Consider the following 16,011-nt stretch of genomic DNA (forward strand, 5'->3'; position numbering starts at 1 on the left):
CGTTTTTTTATGAAGGATCAGGATTTTAAAACAAAAGAAAAATGTGGAATAAGTTCTATATTATTTAATATCAGAGAATTACAGTGACTTAAATCAGACCTTACTTTAGACGGCTTAGTTAGCAGTCAAGTTATACAGAACACATAAAATCATACAAAATAATAAAATATGTAACCTACCTAAGAAAAGTACAATTCACATATTGTTCCTTTAAATAGTTCGCGAGGTTAAATATAAAGCGAAAAACTGTAAATAAAGCATATTTCGTCAAATAATCGAGGCTGTTCTTAGAACTTTGTCTCAGCATCATTTGGAATAAATTGAAGCGTTCTGTAAGACGTAGTTGCCTGTAACATAGATCCAAAACACAAACTAAGATTTTGAAGAGGGCATAAAAATAATAAATGCTTTTTAAATAGTATGTTAAGAAACTTTTCTTGAACATTTTCTGGTTATACTTTTCATACTTTAGCCAGATAACAATAAAAATAAAGCATTTCAAAAACTATTGTAAAACATTCCAAAGAGTTACCCACCGAATTAGTTGGTCTTTGGTGTTTGTTATACAATACAGATAAAATGTCATAAAACGAACTTAAAAGATCCTAAAAATAGCGTAAAACTAAAGGCCAAAGTATGAAACTTTCAAAAGCATTTCTTTAGCACATTGAACACAATTTGTACCAATTTCAGACTAGTTGCTAGTTAATTTTTGGCAATTAAGGACAAATCTAAATAAAAAATCGACGTCTATTATACGAGAAATTCAGATGGCATAAATAATAATCTAAATAATAGTTAGTAGTTTACTTTCGTGAGGAGAAAAACGTATTTTTCAGATTTAAACTCAAGTCCCATGTTTCTGATTAGTATTCATTCAATCCCTTAACAGCCGAAATAAAGCTACTTAGGTTTCTTGTAGCATGTTGACATATAAGTTAATTTTCGAGTAAATGTATTCAACAAATTTTACCAGTATCGTGAAAGTGAATTCCGAAGTAAAAGCTAACAGGCCACTAAATCAATAATAATTTACATACATTATGTACCCACTTTATACAGCTATAGTGGATAATATTATTACATGTAAAATAATGATATTAGTGTAAGACATTAAATTATATCGTCTCATTGAAGAAAATTATTTTGGACATAGCAAGTCCGAAGTCCATAATAATTCTTATACTTTTAAGACACAGTATTAGATGTTTTGTCGACAAACAATTTTAACTATTTACTCATCATATTCTCAGTTCAACCGCATCTAGCCAAATTACTTAACACACGAATGATTTCAAACTATTGATCTTATACATTGTCTTAAATTCGTATGTGAGCTGTAAAAATCCCTGACCATATCCACAGTTCACAAAGATTAGGTAAGAGCAGGCACATTGCCAACTATGTCACATGTCCATCCAAACGAAACGGTCCTGAAATCATGTCAACTCCCGTACATTGCTCTATATAAGGTTTCTTGCCATTTGCGCCAGAACAAACGTATGAAATAGATGGGATTTCGGAGAATTCAAACTCCTTCTCCGATCTGGTTATGGTAAAATGCTACTCAGGGGACAAAAACCCAGAGGAATGAGCAGTAGCCTATTCCCAAACACAGTTTGACGAAACTATTATTTTTAAACTTATAAATTGAGATATTCGGTTTGATTTGTAGGTGTGCAGCAGACTGAGATGATTGATTAAATGTCTAAGTGAAACCTTACTAAATAATCTCGGTACTCCGTTTGATTTGCATGTTATATTTAGAAACAATCGATCAATATTGCAAATCAGATTATTATGGTGCGACGGGAATAAACGTGTGAAGTGAAGACCTATGCATTCGGCACGAGTTTTAAATCCGTTGTGATATTTTCCGCGTTATTTATAATTTAACGATGTAAACATATCCTCTTGTTCGTCACCTTCGTGGTAATAAATCCTGCTTAGATTGAACTTTTTCGAATCGTTTGGCTATTTTATAATCGGATTTTTATTTTAAATATGTTCATCAACAGTCTGAAATCAATGTCTACATTCAACAATTTCTTTTCTATAACACACGTCAACATTCGTACAAAAATCATTGTTCAAACGGAAGCGAAGTTTTCTCTGTATACTGTTACTTTTCACACAATGTTTTACACAAATTGAAAATTTCTAAGCTTCTTGCACTTGGGTGAATGTTACTTATAATATGCCTTTGTATGTGCAATTTATTGTAACACGCGTATAAGGCGGTTTTGTTTGATCAAATCTTGACACTTTAAGATAAATATATTCTTGATCCTCGGTGTCTTGTGCAGACCTCCACTGAAATAATTAAGAGAATATTTAAATTAACAATTTTGCGGAATTCACAAGTTTTGGGAATAACAGTTTTAGCATAGTATTGTAGGTCGTACGAAAAACATTTAGTTACTTATTTAAAAAAAAGTGCAATAATAAGTGACTTAACAGTCTTTCTTTTCATTCACCAAGGTTTCTTGGAACCCTAATTTTCATAAAACAATTAAGAATAATAAGAGTCTATAAGTCTATACATACCGTTAATTACTGGAGATTCCCGATATCCTCTTCGAACACCCGTTTACCGCCTTTTAACATCTTTTCCGAATTGTTACCGTAGTTCTTCGTATATTCTTCAAGTCGTATGAGCCACTGGGCCCAATGTTCCCTGAGTTTATCCGTAGATAGATGGAATACATCAGCCTTAGATCCGTCAGTGTAGGCAATGACGAGGAGAGCGTCTCTGACGTTGAAATGCTTGTAATTTAAGTCGTGACAAATTGCACCGAAGTACGCTGCCAGTTGAACGGGATTGTCGTAAGTGTTTGCTAAAGACTTGCGTGGCCTGTCTGACTTCTTCCATTCAATAAGGGTCGGCTTTTCTCTGAAAATGAAATGGTTTTAATTTGAATGAAATCGCCGAATATTGGATTGAATGAGAAATACATGAATAATGGAAGTGGCAACCTGGAGGAACTCGTAAGACATTTCAAGTAAATTTGTAACTATTCCATACTTAGAAGCGACTTCGGTCGTGAGAAGTTTTACTTCATAACTGCCTTGTCAGAGTGTCCAGACAATGCATAATTAATGAGTACCCATAAATTTATTTATCAAAGAAGGGCGACATCAACACTAATCTGGTCACACCCGATAACAAGAGGAAGATGACGTTTAGTTATATTTTAATCCTTATAAATAACGATAGAAAAACCCGTTGTTGGATGAATCTTTTCGACAGATACGAATTAAATAGTTGGCAAATAGACTTAGCCCAGGTTAAAACTCATTTAAACAATACGAGGAATATCGGAGCCGCGGAGTTGTGATACTATAAGCGATAAATCAGCAGGAGCGGTTGATTCCAGACTGATGGGAGTGAGGAGATGAAATGAGAAATGAGCTTTCATTTCTAATCTGCTAAGTATACTTAGTTCACCTATACAAGTGGTTATCATGCATGAAATAAAGACATAAATCATCTCAATTCATGGGAAATGTTGCCAAGATTACAAGATATTAAGATATAAGACAAATACATATAGTATAAATAGTTTTACATAAATTAAACTATTAATTGAAATAAAACCCATAAAAACTCTTCAACAAAACAAGTATTATGTCTAATCTTGTAATTAATTTTCTCATATCTGTTTATTTACCTACACGTAACAAAAAATATACAAAACAAGCTACGTCATCACAACGAATCTACCTAATATATGCGATATACGTCGAGGGCGACGCCATGGCGGGGCGTGAACAGATCTGATTCAAGCGTTATCAGTTAACTTGTGATAAGAATTGAGACTAAGAAATGCGTAGAAATATTTAGATGACGTATTGATATTGAGAGCTAGCGAATTACGGGAAAAGAATAGAATACAACAATATTATGAATAATAATCCTAGTGGGTACTTATAAAAAGGTTATCTCCTCCGCTGCTACAATTAAACTTTTATCCGTAGGAACCAATCTTTTTATTTGACAATGGATTTAAGCGTAAGTTTGTGATCTCTGGTAGACGAATATTTATTGATTGCTACTTTTTGACAAAGATAATAGAAGACAGATTTTTAGTTCACATTGATTGTATTCGAACCAAATCATTATGAAATGGTGAATTAACTCATAAAAGACTACGGCAGGCTTAAAAACTGAACTTTTCGTATTACTGCGATGGGCATTCTCACTAGGCATTCTAAACAATAAATACTCCCTAATCATAGAACAGAGAACGTGAAACTTATTATCTAACATACATCTCTTCATAATCTCGCTGAGAATTCCTAAAGTTTGGCACAGGCACACGTCGCTACATAAAATTTCTATGCACGATAACCTTGAGATTTCCCTTGACATTAGCAATCTGTTGTTTCGATACGTGGATGTCACTGACTCTTTTATCGCCGATGTATTTTGTAGGCGATAATGATAAACAATGATAATAAACTACGCCTTCTCAGGTCTCAATGAAAATTACGTTAAATTCTAAAATAATAAACTTAGCTGTCGGTATGCACTTGGCTGACGTTTACAAATGCTCCGTAAAATCTATTTGTCCTTTTAACATTATGGACAGACAAGGACGACTAAATCGAAAACATAATTTATTGCCAAAATTTTTGTGTTTTCTTTGTTTTTTATTTTTGGATTATTTTCGCGATTTTTGCTTAGCTGAAAAGAAATTATTTTACGATAAAAAACTAGAGAAATTACTTTTGTATTTCAAACAGCAGATATTTGTCTTTATTTTTATTTTAACCTATTTTTATTTTTATTTGTATTTAAATACCAATTTAGCTATAGCTGCATTTGGTTTGCAATTGATTTAATAAGACTAGTTTTTGTTTATGGAGGTCGAATATCTTACAGATGTTTAATGATGGCCTTCCTCAGCAACCTAGCCCGGGGCATTAAAAACCTGTTTACGAATATGTGCTATGCACATACACAAACGATACCACACAATCAGTCTGCATAAGACTGCGTGCAATATATAAAGGTATTGATAATAATCAAGACGTGGCAACGAAAATAATACGTTTCAAAGATACAAGAGACTTAGTTATGCAAATTGAAAGCGTCGTTAAAGTGAAAACATAAATTCTATATTAAGAGGTTTTCAATATGTACTGATAAATGAAATGTATCTAATAATATCAATTCTTTACAACTAACGAACTTAGTTTTAACAGTAAAATTATATCTGGGTGTAGCAATATCATCAAAACGGCGCCAAAACAATCTACTTGTACGGGTTTACTGAAAGGCAAGCTAAATTGCGTCGCAATGAGCTCATGAATAAGTCAATTGAAACTGGTTCAGACTAGACAAGAGAGCTCAAAACATCCACACATGAAATGAGAACAGACGTTTGTCTTTTTGGAGTATTTTCGGCGCAATATGTGTAAGTTTAAAATGAATTTTCTTACTTTGTAAAGCCTTAATATGCACTTCATGTGAATAGTTTTAGGGAAGGTCTCATTCGAAAAGGAATAAGAGATTTCTAGCTACAAATATATGCGACTATATGTATATCAACGAAAACCCTTCGTATTTGACCTCGCCGGTAAAATTTAGATCTGAGATCTAGAGCTTAACAACAAACAATTTCGATTGGAAATTTTCGCACTTCAAGAACTATGAAATCTTCTTTGATAGACAATTCAAACTTCTTTCAATTATACTTAACCTACATAGTTCAAAGGAGTTAATTGCTTAAGTATACTTACTCGTAATCAGCGATGGCATCAAATATTCCTCTATACTTCAATACAGGATGGCAGACATTGGATTCTATTGCTTTCGGTGCTGATATGTTCTTCAATACATCTGATACAGACACCCACACACCTTCAACATCCTTTTCTATACGAAGCTGAGTTTGAGGCTGTGTGAAGTAGTTTTTCAAAGTACTGTGGAATTTCGTACCGAGGGCCATTTGAGCTGTGGAATAAATAGATTCATGTTTTCAAACCAATATCTGGAATTAAAAAAATATGAAATAGACACTGGAAATGTTTATTCAGGGATTAAACGTTTTTGTTTTCGTTAAGTTACTATATTTCTGAAATTAGCATTATTTTTTCAAAACATGATAGAGAAAACGCACTGTCTTTTCACAGATAATTCTTATATAAAAAAAACCTCTTCGAGAGATAGACATGAACATCCATATAACGTCATGTGATAGAAATGTGACTGGCATTAGTGAAGAATATAAATTTCAATTACTCTTACTTTTAATAGCATGAAGTGTGCACATGTATTGGCATTAAGGACAGGCCTTGTGTAACAGTTTCACTTATTTATATTTTGATTATATTTATACAACAAAGCCATGCAGTGATCATGTGAGAGAAAGGTATTTCTTTTCAAGCAACTCCAAAAAAAGGTTTTCAATTTGTCTGTATTTGTTTTTTTTTTTATGTTTGTTACCTCAGAACTTCTGACTGGATGAACCAATTTTGTTCTTTGATTTAACATGAAATAACTGTCATTTGGTCCTATGAAGATTTCATCAAATTTGGTTTACTGATTTTTAATTTGAAGTTGTTTGTAGTTTAAACAATATATTTTGACGAAAGTCGATATTAGTTCATCACTACTCATTAGGAACATTGTCAATTATCTGTTATTTTAAAACATGCAATATAAAACAACATTACTACATTACATGAAGTAAAAACTCTTTAGTAGCAGAACATAAGACAAAATTATAATGTAGATACACATTAATAATTCAGAGCTATAAGAGGTATTATGTTGCCAAGCTCCACTCGAAAGTGAGACTAAGGTTATTTAATTAGCCTTCGTAAAGGTCGTATATGTCGCGTTACTGGCCAGTTCACCTGCGGTAAAGGTCAAAAAACTAAATGTATCTTAATAAGATATAACCAAGGTGAAAAATCGAGAAAAATCGAAAAAAGTGAAAAGTCATTGTGGTTTGACTGAAATTAAATAGAACTACAGAATTTGTATAAGATGGAACTAGTAATATTTTGTGCCTATAAAATTCGGACAGATCAATAAGAAAAAATTAGAAGTTGGCAAAGCAGTTCAATCCAAATAACAAATTTTCAAGTAATAACTCAATCTTTATAATGCGAAGGACATTCAAGATCATATTTTTTGCATAAAAATCTAGCTCTAGCAAAATTGTTGATTTTGAACACAAAAAAACCTGTGTAAATGAATAGTTTGGCAACAAGATAAAGCAAACACAGAGTTTACATTTTAAATGTGTTCTTGAGATATATGTAATTTGGTGTTTTTATTGGTTTAAAGACTGCAAGGATCATTTACTTATTAGTTCATTTACTGGTTAGTTGCTTGTTGTTACTTGCTAATTAGGAATTTTGTTAGGTATTTCACAATAGTCATGAACTGCAACTATGCATACATGTATACATACATATATAGGTTTAGGTTTTTCATGCTTTGGACCAAAAAAAAACATATGTGGTCTACTTAACATTTTATATGCAAAAAAATTCACACACCTATTAGACACCTATTAGCTTCCAACTAAAAATGTTGTTTATAGATATTTTAATATTTTAACAATATTCTGCTTTAAAGTTTGCAAACAAACAATAAACAATACTTCGAGTTATCAAAACTCGTGTTTTGACAAAAAATATTAAATATAGAACAAAATAAGATAAATTTATCATTGATTTTTTGTTATTCTCTATTCTTATTGTAAACAATAAGATAATGCCAAGAAAGCTGAGATGATTCTCCTTTTTCAGAACATATTGAAAAAAGAAAAACGTTGTTACTGAAAGCTACTTTACCTAGGCCTATACTAATAAAGGAGTATTATTGCAGTTTTCTTTTAAACATATAAATATTCTTGAGACTGTTCAATATAATCTGTTCTCAAAACATATAGTGACATGTTTGGTTGACAAAAGAATGGACAACCTTGCATGGCATACTGCTTGAGCGAAGGTCCAAAAAATATTTTTTATGCTGAATAGACTCTTAGATACCAATTGTAAATACCTAGACAGTTGTTGGTGCCGTAGGGGTCATATAATGAAGGAGAGAGAAGTAGTAGAAGAACTTTACCATTAATTTAAGACTCAATATAAATGGATATTACTGAGCTCCATTTAATCATGTTTTCAGTCTTTTATGAGAAATTTATTATACATTTTGAGATAGGATTAAAATAAACAGGAAATACCTAATGAATTTTCTGTATAAATAACATTGACTTTAGTAAAACATGAATAACTTAAATTGTTGTAATATCTTAATGACACATTCCTTTCAGCAATTAATCACACTGAATAGTCATACCAATTTTTTGTATGTGAACTTGTTGTAGATGGGTGCATAGATTTCAAGGACTATGCTAAAGCTATCTCATTAATTTTTTATTTAACTTGAAGTTGCTTTGAATAAGTCTATGAGATACAAAATGTCTATATGTCATGCTACTATGCAAATGACGCATAATTGTTACCAAAGGAATGATGCAACAAAATATGCTAGAGAAAAAATCTAAGAAGTTTCATCATAAATGTTATAGAGCCAAATTGACAGTCAAGGTTCCTGCATAACAACCTCAAAACTACTGACACCATCCATGAATAACAAGTTAAGAGGATAACTCACCTGTATAATATTTGTTGAATTCATCCAATCCCATCTCAGCAATCTTTTCCTGCTTCCATTTCTCCAATGCTGCCCTAGACTCCTCTGTCATTGTTTTATTTAATATTAAGGTCACAGATGGGAACTGTTCAGCATAATCATTCTTGTGATGTTTGATCTGAAGGATTTTGTCTTCACTCACATAGCCAGGCTGTGCTGGAGAGCTACGGACTGCATTACATGATGCAGATGTAGCTAAACTCCTAACTACTGTATTATTCAACACAACGCCTACGAAATTCACACAGTGCCTAGTATTTTGCCACATTTTGTTCTTCAACACATTCACAGCCAGCACTGGATTGTACCTCAAATATCCAGTCAGTGTCTTACACTGTCCAATTTCATTTCTGTCTGTACTTCCTAAGAATTTCAATTTATTTTCGTTTGTAGCGTTTGCGCCGTTGTTTTGATGTGATACACTATTTTTAGCTGAAACACACAGATAAAAGTGGCGTTAGACGTACGCATGTAACCCTCGCGGCGCCGAAACTAAAATGTCATATGATGTGAATTGGCATGATGTGCTACGCGGACGCAATATTTATGATACGTAGTATATACATACGCACAAATTGAGATCGAAAGTCAACACGACAATGTAAACACTGCTATTACAATAGCCACTACGATATTACATGAGGCGCCAGACAGACGAGCCGGACTGAGGCAAAGGATGTAGCAAACTACTTGAGCTTAACTGAACAGGATTACAAGCTGCAATGCGTAAATTGCTTTTAGAAAGTAGATAGTCCACTCACTACAATCGCAAGGTTACAGCCACAAAAATCTTACAAACAAAAACCACTCACCCGACTTCTGCAAGCGCTGTTTCTTCTGCTTACTAGTTTCTAACAAAGGCCCAAATAACTCTTTATTCTCCTTGTTGTAAAGTTTGATCTTTTCCACAGGTTTTAGGAAAGAAGCAGGCCGGACCACCTTATTCCTGATAAATTCCTTGGATTTTTTCTCAAATGAGATTCTCTGACCAATTGTGCAAACTGGTCGAAACATGTTAAATATTTCGGAGACCAATAATAAACTGATAAATGCTCTGATAGTTCCAACCAAACCTAAGGAGGAATATTTCGTCAGGATTTCCAAATAGACGAAATAATGTTTAACAGTTCAATAATAACTACTCGGTCTATCCAGTCTATTCGTTCGTTTTCATACTTTCATTATTCATAGCTCACTCATGCATGGATAAATAGATTAAAAAGTAGAATTATTTATGTTGCCATATCAAATGGGAAATATCCAAACTCTGATCACTTTTGCATAGTAAACTTTTAATGCTTTAGCTGTTTGAATCCAACATTAAATATTTGATTTCAAATAAAAAGTGCATTTTTTTGTTCCTAAACACAAAAATAATTATTCATCCAATATATTCCTTTCTCAGTAGCAAATATTACTGATTTTAAAGGCACGATGTTAAGGCATAATATCAAGGTTGAACAACCTTTATTATAAAGAACATATTCTAAAAAAAAATATTCATAATTACTATGGCTATAAAAAACTTATGCGTTAAACGAAAAGAGGAGAAAAAACCATCGTGACATTTAACTTTCGACCAAGCCACAGAGATCATAGAGTTTATAATATTATGTATGGCTATGATACGATGGATCAAAAGTGCTACCCAAAAATAGGAACATATCTTTATAAAGTTTACGTAATTTCTGCCTCTCTCTCTGATTCCCTCTGTACTCAAATAATATAGAGAACAATAAATATAACTTTTAACACTATATAAAAAACTTTGATTTACAAATATTTTCCTTGATTTTATTTAGTTCTATGTTCATAGATGTCGCCTTTCAAGAACGTAAAGTTTCAAGTAGCCTTTGCTAGATGTCACTGTCTGCGCAATATTAACCGAATAAATTAAATGTACGCGCCTGCAAAGGCATCACAGTATAGGTCACGCTTCTTGAATATGTTTGTATTATCGGAATATTGAATGAAACTGTTATAATGCGGATAAATGAGAATGGTTATTTCGTAGTTTCCATTGATGCAGAAGAACGTACTTTACAATTTGTTGATATAATCCAATAATTTGGCGGGAAATAGATATCGCAGGATTGTTTGTAGCGGCATTTCAAAAACGCCGGCTGGCGGGTGCTTGTGTGTGATCAGGTCTTGTCTAGTATGATCGAAACTTTAATGTTAACAGGTGGTCTAGACTATTTCTTGAACAGAATTCGAATAATACAGCCACTATTTAATTAATGGGACTTCATTTTAAATTATTGGACTAAATTATAGTGAATTCGTGTGAAAACTTAACCGATGAGCTTTTAAAGCGAAGGATTTTCTTCAAAATCGTAAGTATTTCCTTATAATATATTTTAATTTTGAGCGTTATTATATATTTATTTTATTAAAGAATACGTTTACTGATTTTTTGGAAACAACTCTTTAATTTTATTGTAGATGCGAAGAATTTTTTAATTCAATTTTAATTTTTGAGCACCGTAATTTGTAATATCTCCCTAAATAATTATAATAATACCTATATTATAATAATTATTGAAGTAATAGCAAAAAATATTTTATGAGGAATTGAGTAAAAAAATTTAAGAAAAAAAAAAACTTGTAGGTATCCCAAAATTCATGCATGGAGTTGCATAAAAAGTTATATATGTAATGTAATAATGATAATGAGATAGTTTTTTGAAACTTCAGGTTTAGTGTTGGCCAATTACAATTTTTACAAAACGTCGAGAAACTCATTTATAGGAAGAGGAATGTATGGAGGTTCTAAATTTATAAATATTTTTTTATTTTTGATCGGGCATCGGATATTTTTGTATAGGAAATCATCGAATCACTCTTTTAGCTTTGGGTTGAGCAGAAGGGAGTGTCAGACTTCTACTGACTTAAACTCACCCTTTGCCTCTCGTGTCGTGGGGCCGCGTTTACCCAGTCGGACAATACTGCATCGGATTCCACCTGATTAGGAAGTTGGCACAAACCTATAACTACCATTTAATTAACCAGCAGAACAATGCACAATATTATACAGTTCGTATTTCAAATACCCACGTTCCATAGACTAAGAAGCTTCTAAATACAATACGATGACCCACTTATCAGTTCGGATACATTTGTGTAAATAATATAATTAAATAAGTTTATCATAATAATAGCCAGTAGAGCGAGAGAAAGAAGATAGTAGGTAGGTAGTAATTAACGTTTAATTACATTGTCGCGAGATTCAACTGAGTAAATAAATTAATAATTATCGTGTTATTTACATACTTTCTTTCTTGAATATAAGTAGATTTTATTATGTATTATAGAAAACGTACAAACTAAACACGATGGAAATTGTTGGGACCTCGATCAATTAACGTTTTGAAACAGGAACAAGCTTTGTGGTCATAATACACTTAGAATTTTTGGAACAGCATATTTATGATTCCGTTATTCCTTTTCAAGCCTTATTTAAACGAAAAAAATAGATAATAGGTACGTTAAGAAATGGTAGCAAAAGTAGATATTTATTAAAATTCTAAAAATACCCTAAGACTTTATCTTATAAATCGATACCTATTATAACTATGTATGTACCAATATCTAATACAGAATTTCATATAAAGTTTCTCGTAGCTCTAACTCAACAACAAACTAAACCTGTCTTCAAATTATTATAGTTGCAACAATGTGAGCATTCGAGTTTCAGGAACCTGAGCGCCGCATCTGTTCTGTCTACAAAGTTTCAGAAAATCATATGTTATGACTAACAATTTGTCTAAGTTTAGGTATTCCTAAGAGATGAATACAATTCAATTGGTTATTTACGAACAACCTGGATGCATTTAGTAGAAAATAAAAAACACAAGTTAGGTAATCCAAATTTAAATATTTAAACATTTCGAGTCACTAAAATTTCGTTGCTATCTGAAAAGGCCTTGTTCAGAAAAAAAAACACATGAAAATGCTCATGAGTAGTTATCGGAAAAAAATATGGTAATGTAAAATTCTAATATCTGTAAAAGGCGTTAACATACCCCACGCCCCGTTAGAAAATGCACTAAAGGAATTTTAAAAAGTGAACGACTAAAAAGGGTTTATGAAAAATTTGTTAACACTATGCTGATGTTTAAACTGCAGTCTATGGTCGAAGACAGCTGACGTTTGCGTTTAGAAACCCAGTGAAACGTTTTTGCATATGATTGTATCCTACAGGGGTACAGGGGTGGGAGAATTAATTTTCGTAAGGCGGACTCAAATAGTTGATAACAGTTTGCTCAGTTCGACTCTTTAAAAGTATGACTCACGACCCTTCCGCTGCGTCAGATTATGATTAAGGTCTCTGGTCGGGTCCGTTATCAAATGATTATGTTACTTAATGATTATTTACCAAACATAACATGTTCCAAAAATGTTACATAGTTGATGAAAATTTAAAAATAATAGTCTAAGACCAAATAAGGGTGCTCAGAGTTTAGACGCAGACTTCAAAAATATTTTGACAGAACTGCTTTCATAGCGCGCTTTTAAAGGATAAAGACAATTCACGGGGTGAAAGAAATCCCTATTACGTAAAGTTTGAGTAAACAGTTTATTCATTCATTTAGCTAATGTAAAGAACGGCTGTCAGACCAGCGATAAGATGGTGAAAGAATTAATTTAAAAATGGAACCATTCAGTGCATCGCGGGAGCAGAATTTTAATTAAAAAATGTCCGCCGCGATGCGAAAGAAGATTTGTTTTAACAATTTTTTTCCTGAAACTTAATGTAATCCCAAGTTAAATTTATTTATAGTGGTTTGAGTTTGTATTTAATTTAACTTTTTTCTATTTTGGTTTCGTTGTTGACAAAATATGCCTTTTGACTTTAGAGGAGTTTGAAAACAATCGGTTAATTAAATTTTAGTTTGTAAACAGTGTTACTATATAAACTGTCTATATTGAATTTGTATCTAAGGCCGTAAATATTCGAAAGATTAAAAAAGAATAGTCCATTGTCTTAAGAGTTATGGATAAAAGTTTGTCTTGGAGAACGAGTATCTATCGGGCAGCAAAAGAGCTCCTCTTTTAGCCGAGATAGAACTATCATTCTCGTTGATATAGCTCAGTCCTTTATTGTAATTGGCTTCGGCCACATATCGTATATTGTCTGTTATTTAAACTTCAGAACTAGTTGGAATTGAACCAGAAATGTCGACGGGAATTTGCATATTAACGCCCTACCGATAGAATTAGAGATCACATTTCATACGTGATGGCCTTCCGGAAAATGTGTCTGCGAGGAAATTCAAATAGAATTTGCAGTACCTACTACTATGATCTATTTTAAATGCTATATAAAATTATACTATAAGTATTTGAAACACTCGACGATGTGAATAATCCGTTTCCTATTATATTCTGCTAGTTCCCATAAAGCAGTAGGATTAGCATGGCTTTATTCGTCATCGTTAAACCTTATTAGCTTAATCACCAAGCTAGCAGAAATAAATAGGAAACGGATTATTCACATCGTCGAGTGTTTTCAAATACTTATAGTATAATTTTATATAGCATTTAAAATAGATCATAGTAGTAGGTACTGCAAATTCTATTTGAATTTCCTCGCAGACACATTTTCCGGAAGGCCATCACGTATGAAATGTGATCTCTAATTCTATCGGTAGGGCGTTAATATGCAAATTCCCGTCGACATTTCTGGTTCAATTCCAACTAGTTCTGAAGTTTAAATAACAGACATATACGATATGTGGCCGAAGCCAATTACAATAAAGGACTGAGCTATATCAACGAGAATGATAGTTCTATCTCGGCTAAAAGAGGAGCTCTTTTGCTGCCCGATAGATACTCGTTCTCCAAGACAAACTTTTATCCATAACTCTTAAGACAATGGACTATTCTTTTTTAATCTTTCGAATATTTACGGCCTTAGATACAAATTCAATATAGACAGTTTATATAGTAACACTGTTTACAAACTAAAATTTAATTAACCGATTGTTTTCAAACTCCTCTAAAGTCAAAAGGCATATTTTGTCAACAACGAAACCAAAATAGAAAAAAGTTAAATTAAATACAAACTCAAACCACTATAAATAAATTTAACTTGGGATTACATTAAGTTTCAGGAAAAAAATTGTTAAAACAAATCTTCTTTCGCATCGCGGCGGACATTTTTTAATTAAAATTCTGCTCCCGCGATGCACTGAATGGTTCCATTTTTAAATTAATTTCTTTCACCATCTTATCGCTGGTCTGACAGCCGTTCTTTACATTAGCTAAATGAATGAATAAACTGTTTACTCAAACTTTACGTAATAGGGATTTCTTTCACCCCGTGAATTGTCTTTATCCTTTAAAAGCGCGCTATGAAAGCAGTTCTGTCAAAATATTTTTGAAGTCTGCGTCTAAACTCTGAGCACCCTTATTTGGTCTTAGACTATTAATTTTTAAATTTTCATCAACTATGTAACATTTTTGGAACATGTTATGTTTGGTAAATAATCATTAAGTAACATAATCATTTGATAACGGACCCGACCAGAGACCTTAATCATAATCTGACGCAGCGGAAGGGTCGTGAGTCATACTTTTAAAGAGTCGAACTGAGCAAACTGTTATCAACTATTTGAGTCCGCCTTACGAAAATTAATTCTCCCACCCCTGTACCCCTGTAGGATACAATCATATGCAAAAACGTTTCACTGGGTTTCTAAACGCAAACGTCAGCTGTCTTCGACCATAGACTGCAGTTTAAACATCAGCATAGTGTTAACAAATTTTTTCATAAACCCTTTTTAGTCGTTCACTTTTTAAAATTCCTTTAGTGCATTTTCTAACGGGGCGTGGGGTATGTTAACGCCTTTTACAGATATTAGAATTTTACATTACCATATTTTTTCCGATAACTACTCATGAGCATTTTCATGTGTTTTTTTTTCTGAACAAGGCCTTTTCAGATAGCAACGAAATTTTAGTGACTCGAAATGTTTAAATATTTAAATTTGGATTACCTAACTTGTGTTTTTTTATTTTCTACTAAATGCATCCAGGTTGTTCGTAAATAACCAATTGAATTGTATTCATCTCTTAGGAATACCTAAACTTAGACAAATTGTTAGTCATAACATATGATTTTCTGAAACTTTGTAGACAGAACAGATGCGGCGCTCAGGTTCCTGAAACTCGAATGCTCACATTGTTGCAACTATAATAATTTGAAGACAGGTTTAGTTTGTTGTTGAGTTAGAGCTACGAGAAACTTTATATGAAATTCTGTATTAGATATTGGTACATACATAGTTATAATAGGTATCGATTTATAAGATAAAGTCTTAGGGTAT

General features: G+C 32.5%; 1 protein-coding gene across 1 annotated transcript; it reads right to left on the minus strand.

Annotated features, from left to right (window-relative positions):
- Nucleotides 1–42: 42 nt before the first annotated feature.
- Nucleotides 43–9,855, minus strand: LOC113495825 (mitochondrial genome maintenance exonuclease 1-like). Its single transcript, XM_026874791.1, has 5 exons — nucleotides 9,493–9,855; nucleotides 8,642–9,112; nucleotides 5,746–5,959; nucleotides 2,548–2,893; nucleotides 43–2,313 (listed from the first exon to the last, which is right to left on the minus strand). Exons 1-4 carry the CDS (start codon nucleotides 9,692–9,694, stop codon nucleotides 2,554–2,556), a joined length of 1,227 nt encoding a protein of 408 aa, XP_026730592.1. The 5' UTR covers nucleotides 9,695–9,855; the 3' UTR covers nucleotides 43–2,313; nucleotides 2,548–2,553.
- Between the last annotated feature and the right edge of the window lie 6,156 nt (nucleotides 9,856–16,011).

The sequence above is a fragment of the Trichoplusia ni genome, chromosome 7, assembly GCF_003590095.1.
Source record: "Trichoplusia ni isolate ovarian cell line Hi5 chromosome 7, tn1, whole genome shotgun sequence".
NCBI lineage: Eukaryota > Metazoa > Arthropoda > Insecta > Lepidoptera > Noctuidae > Trichoplusia > Trichoplusia ni.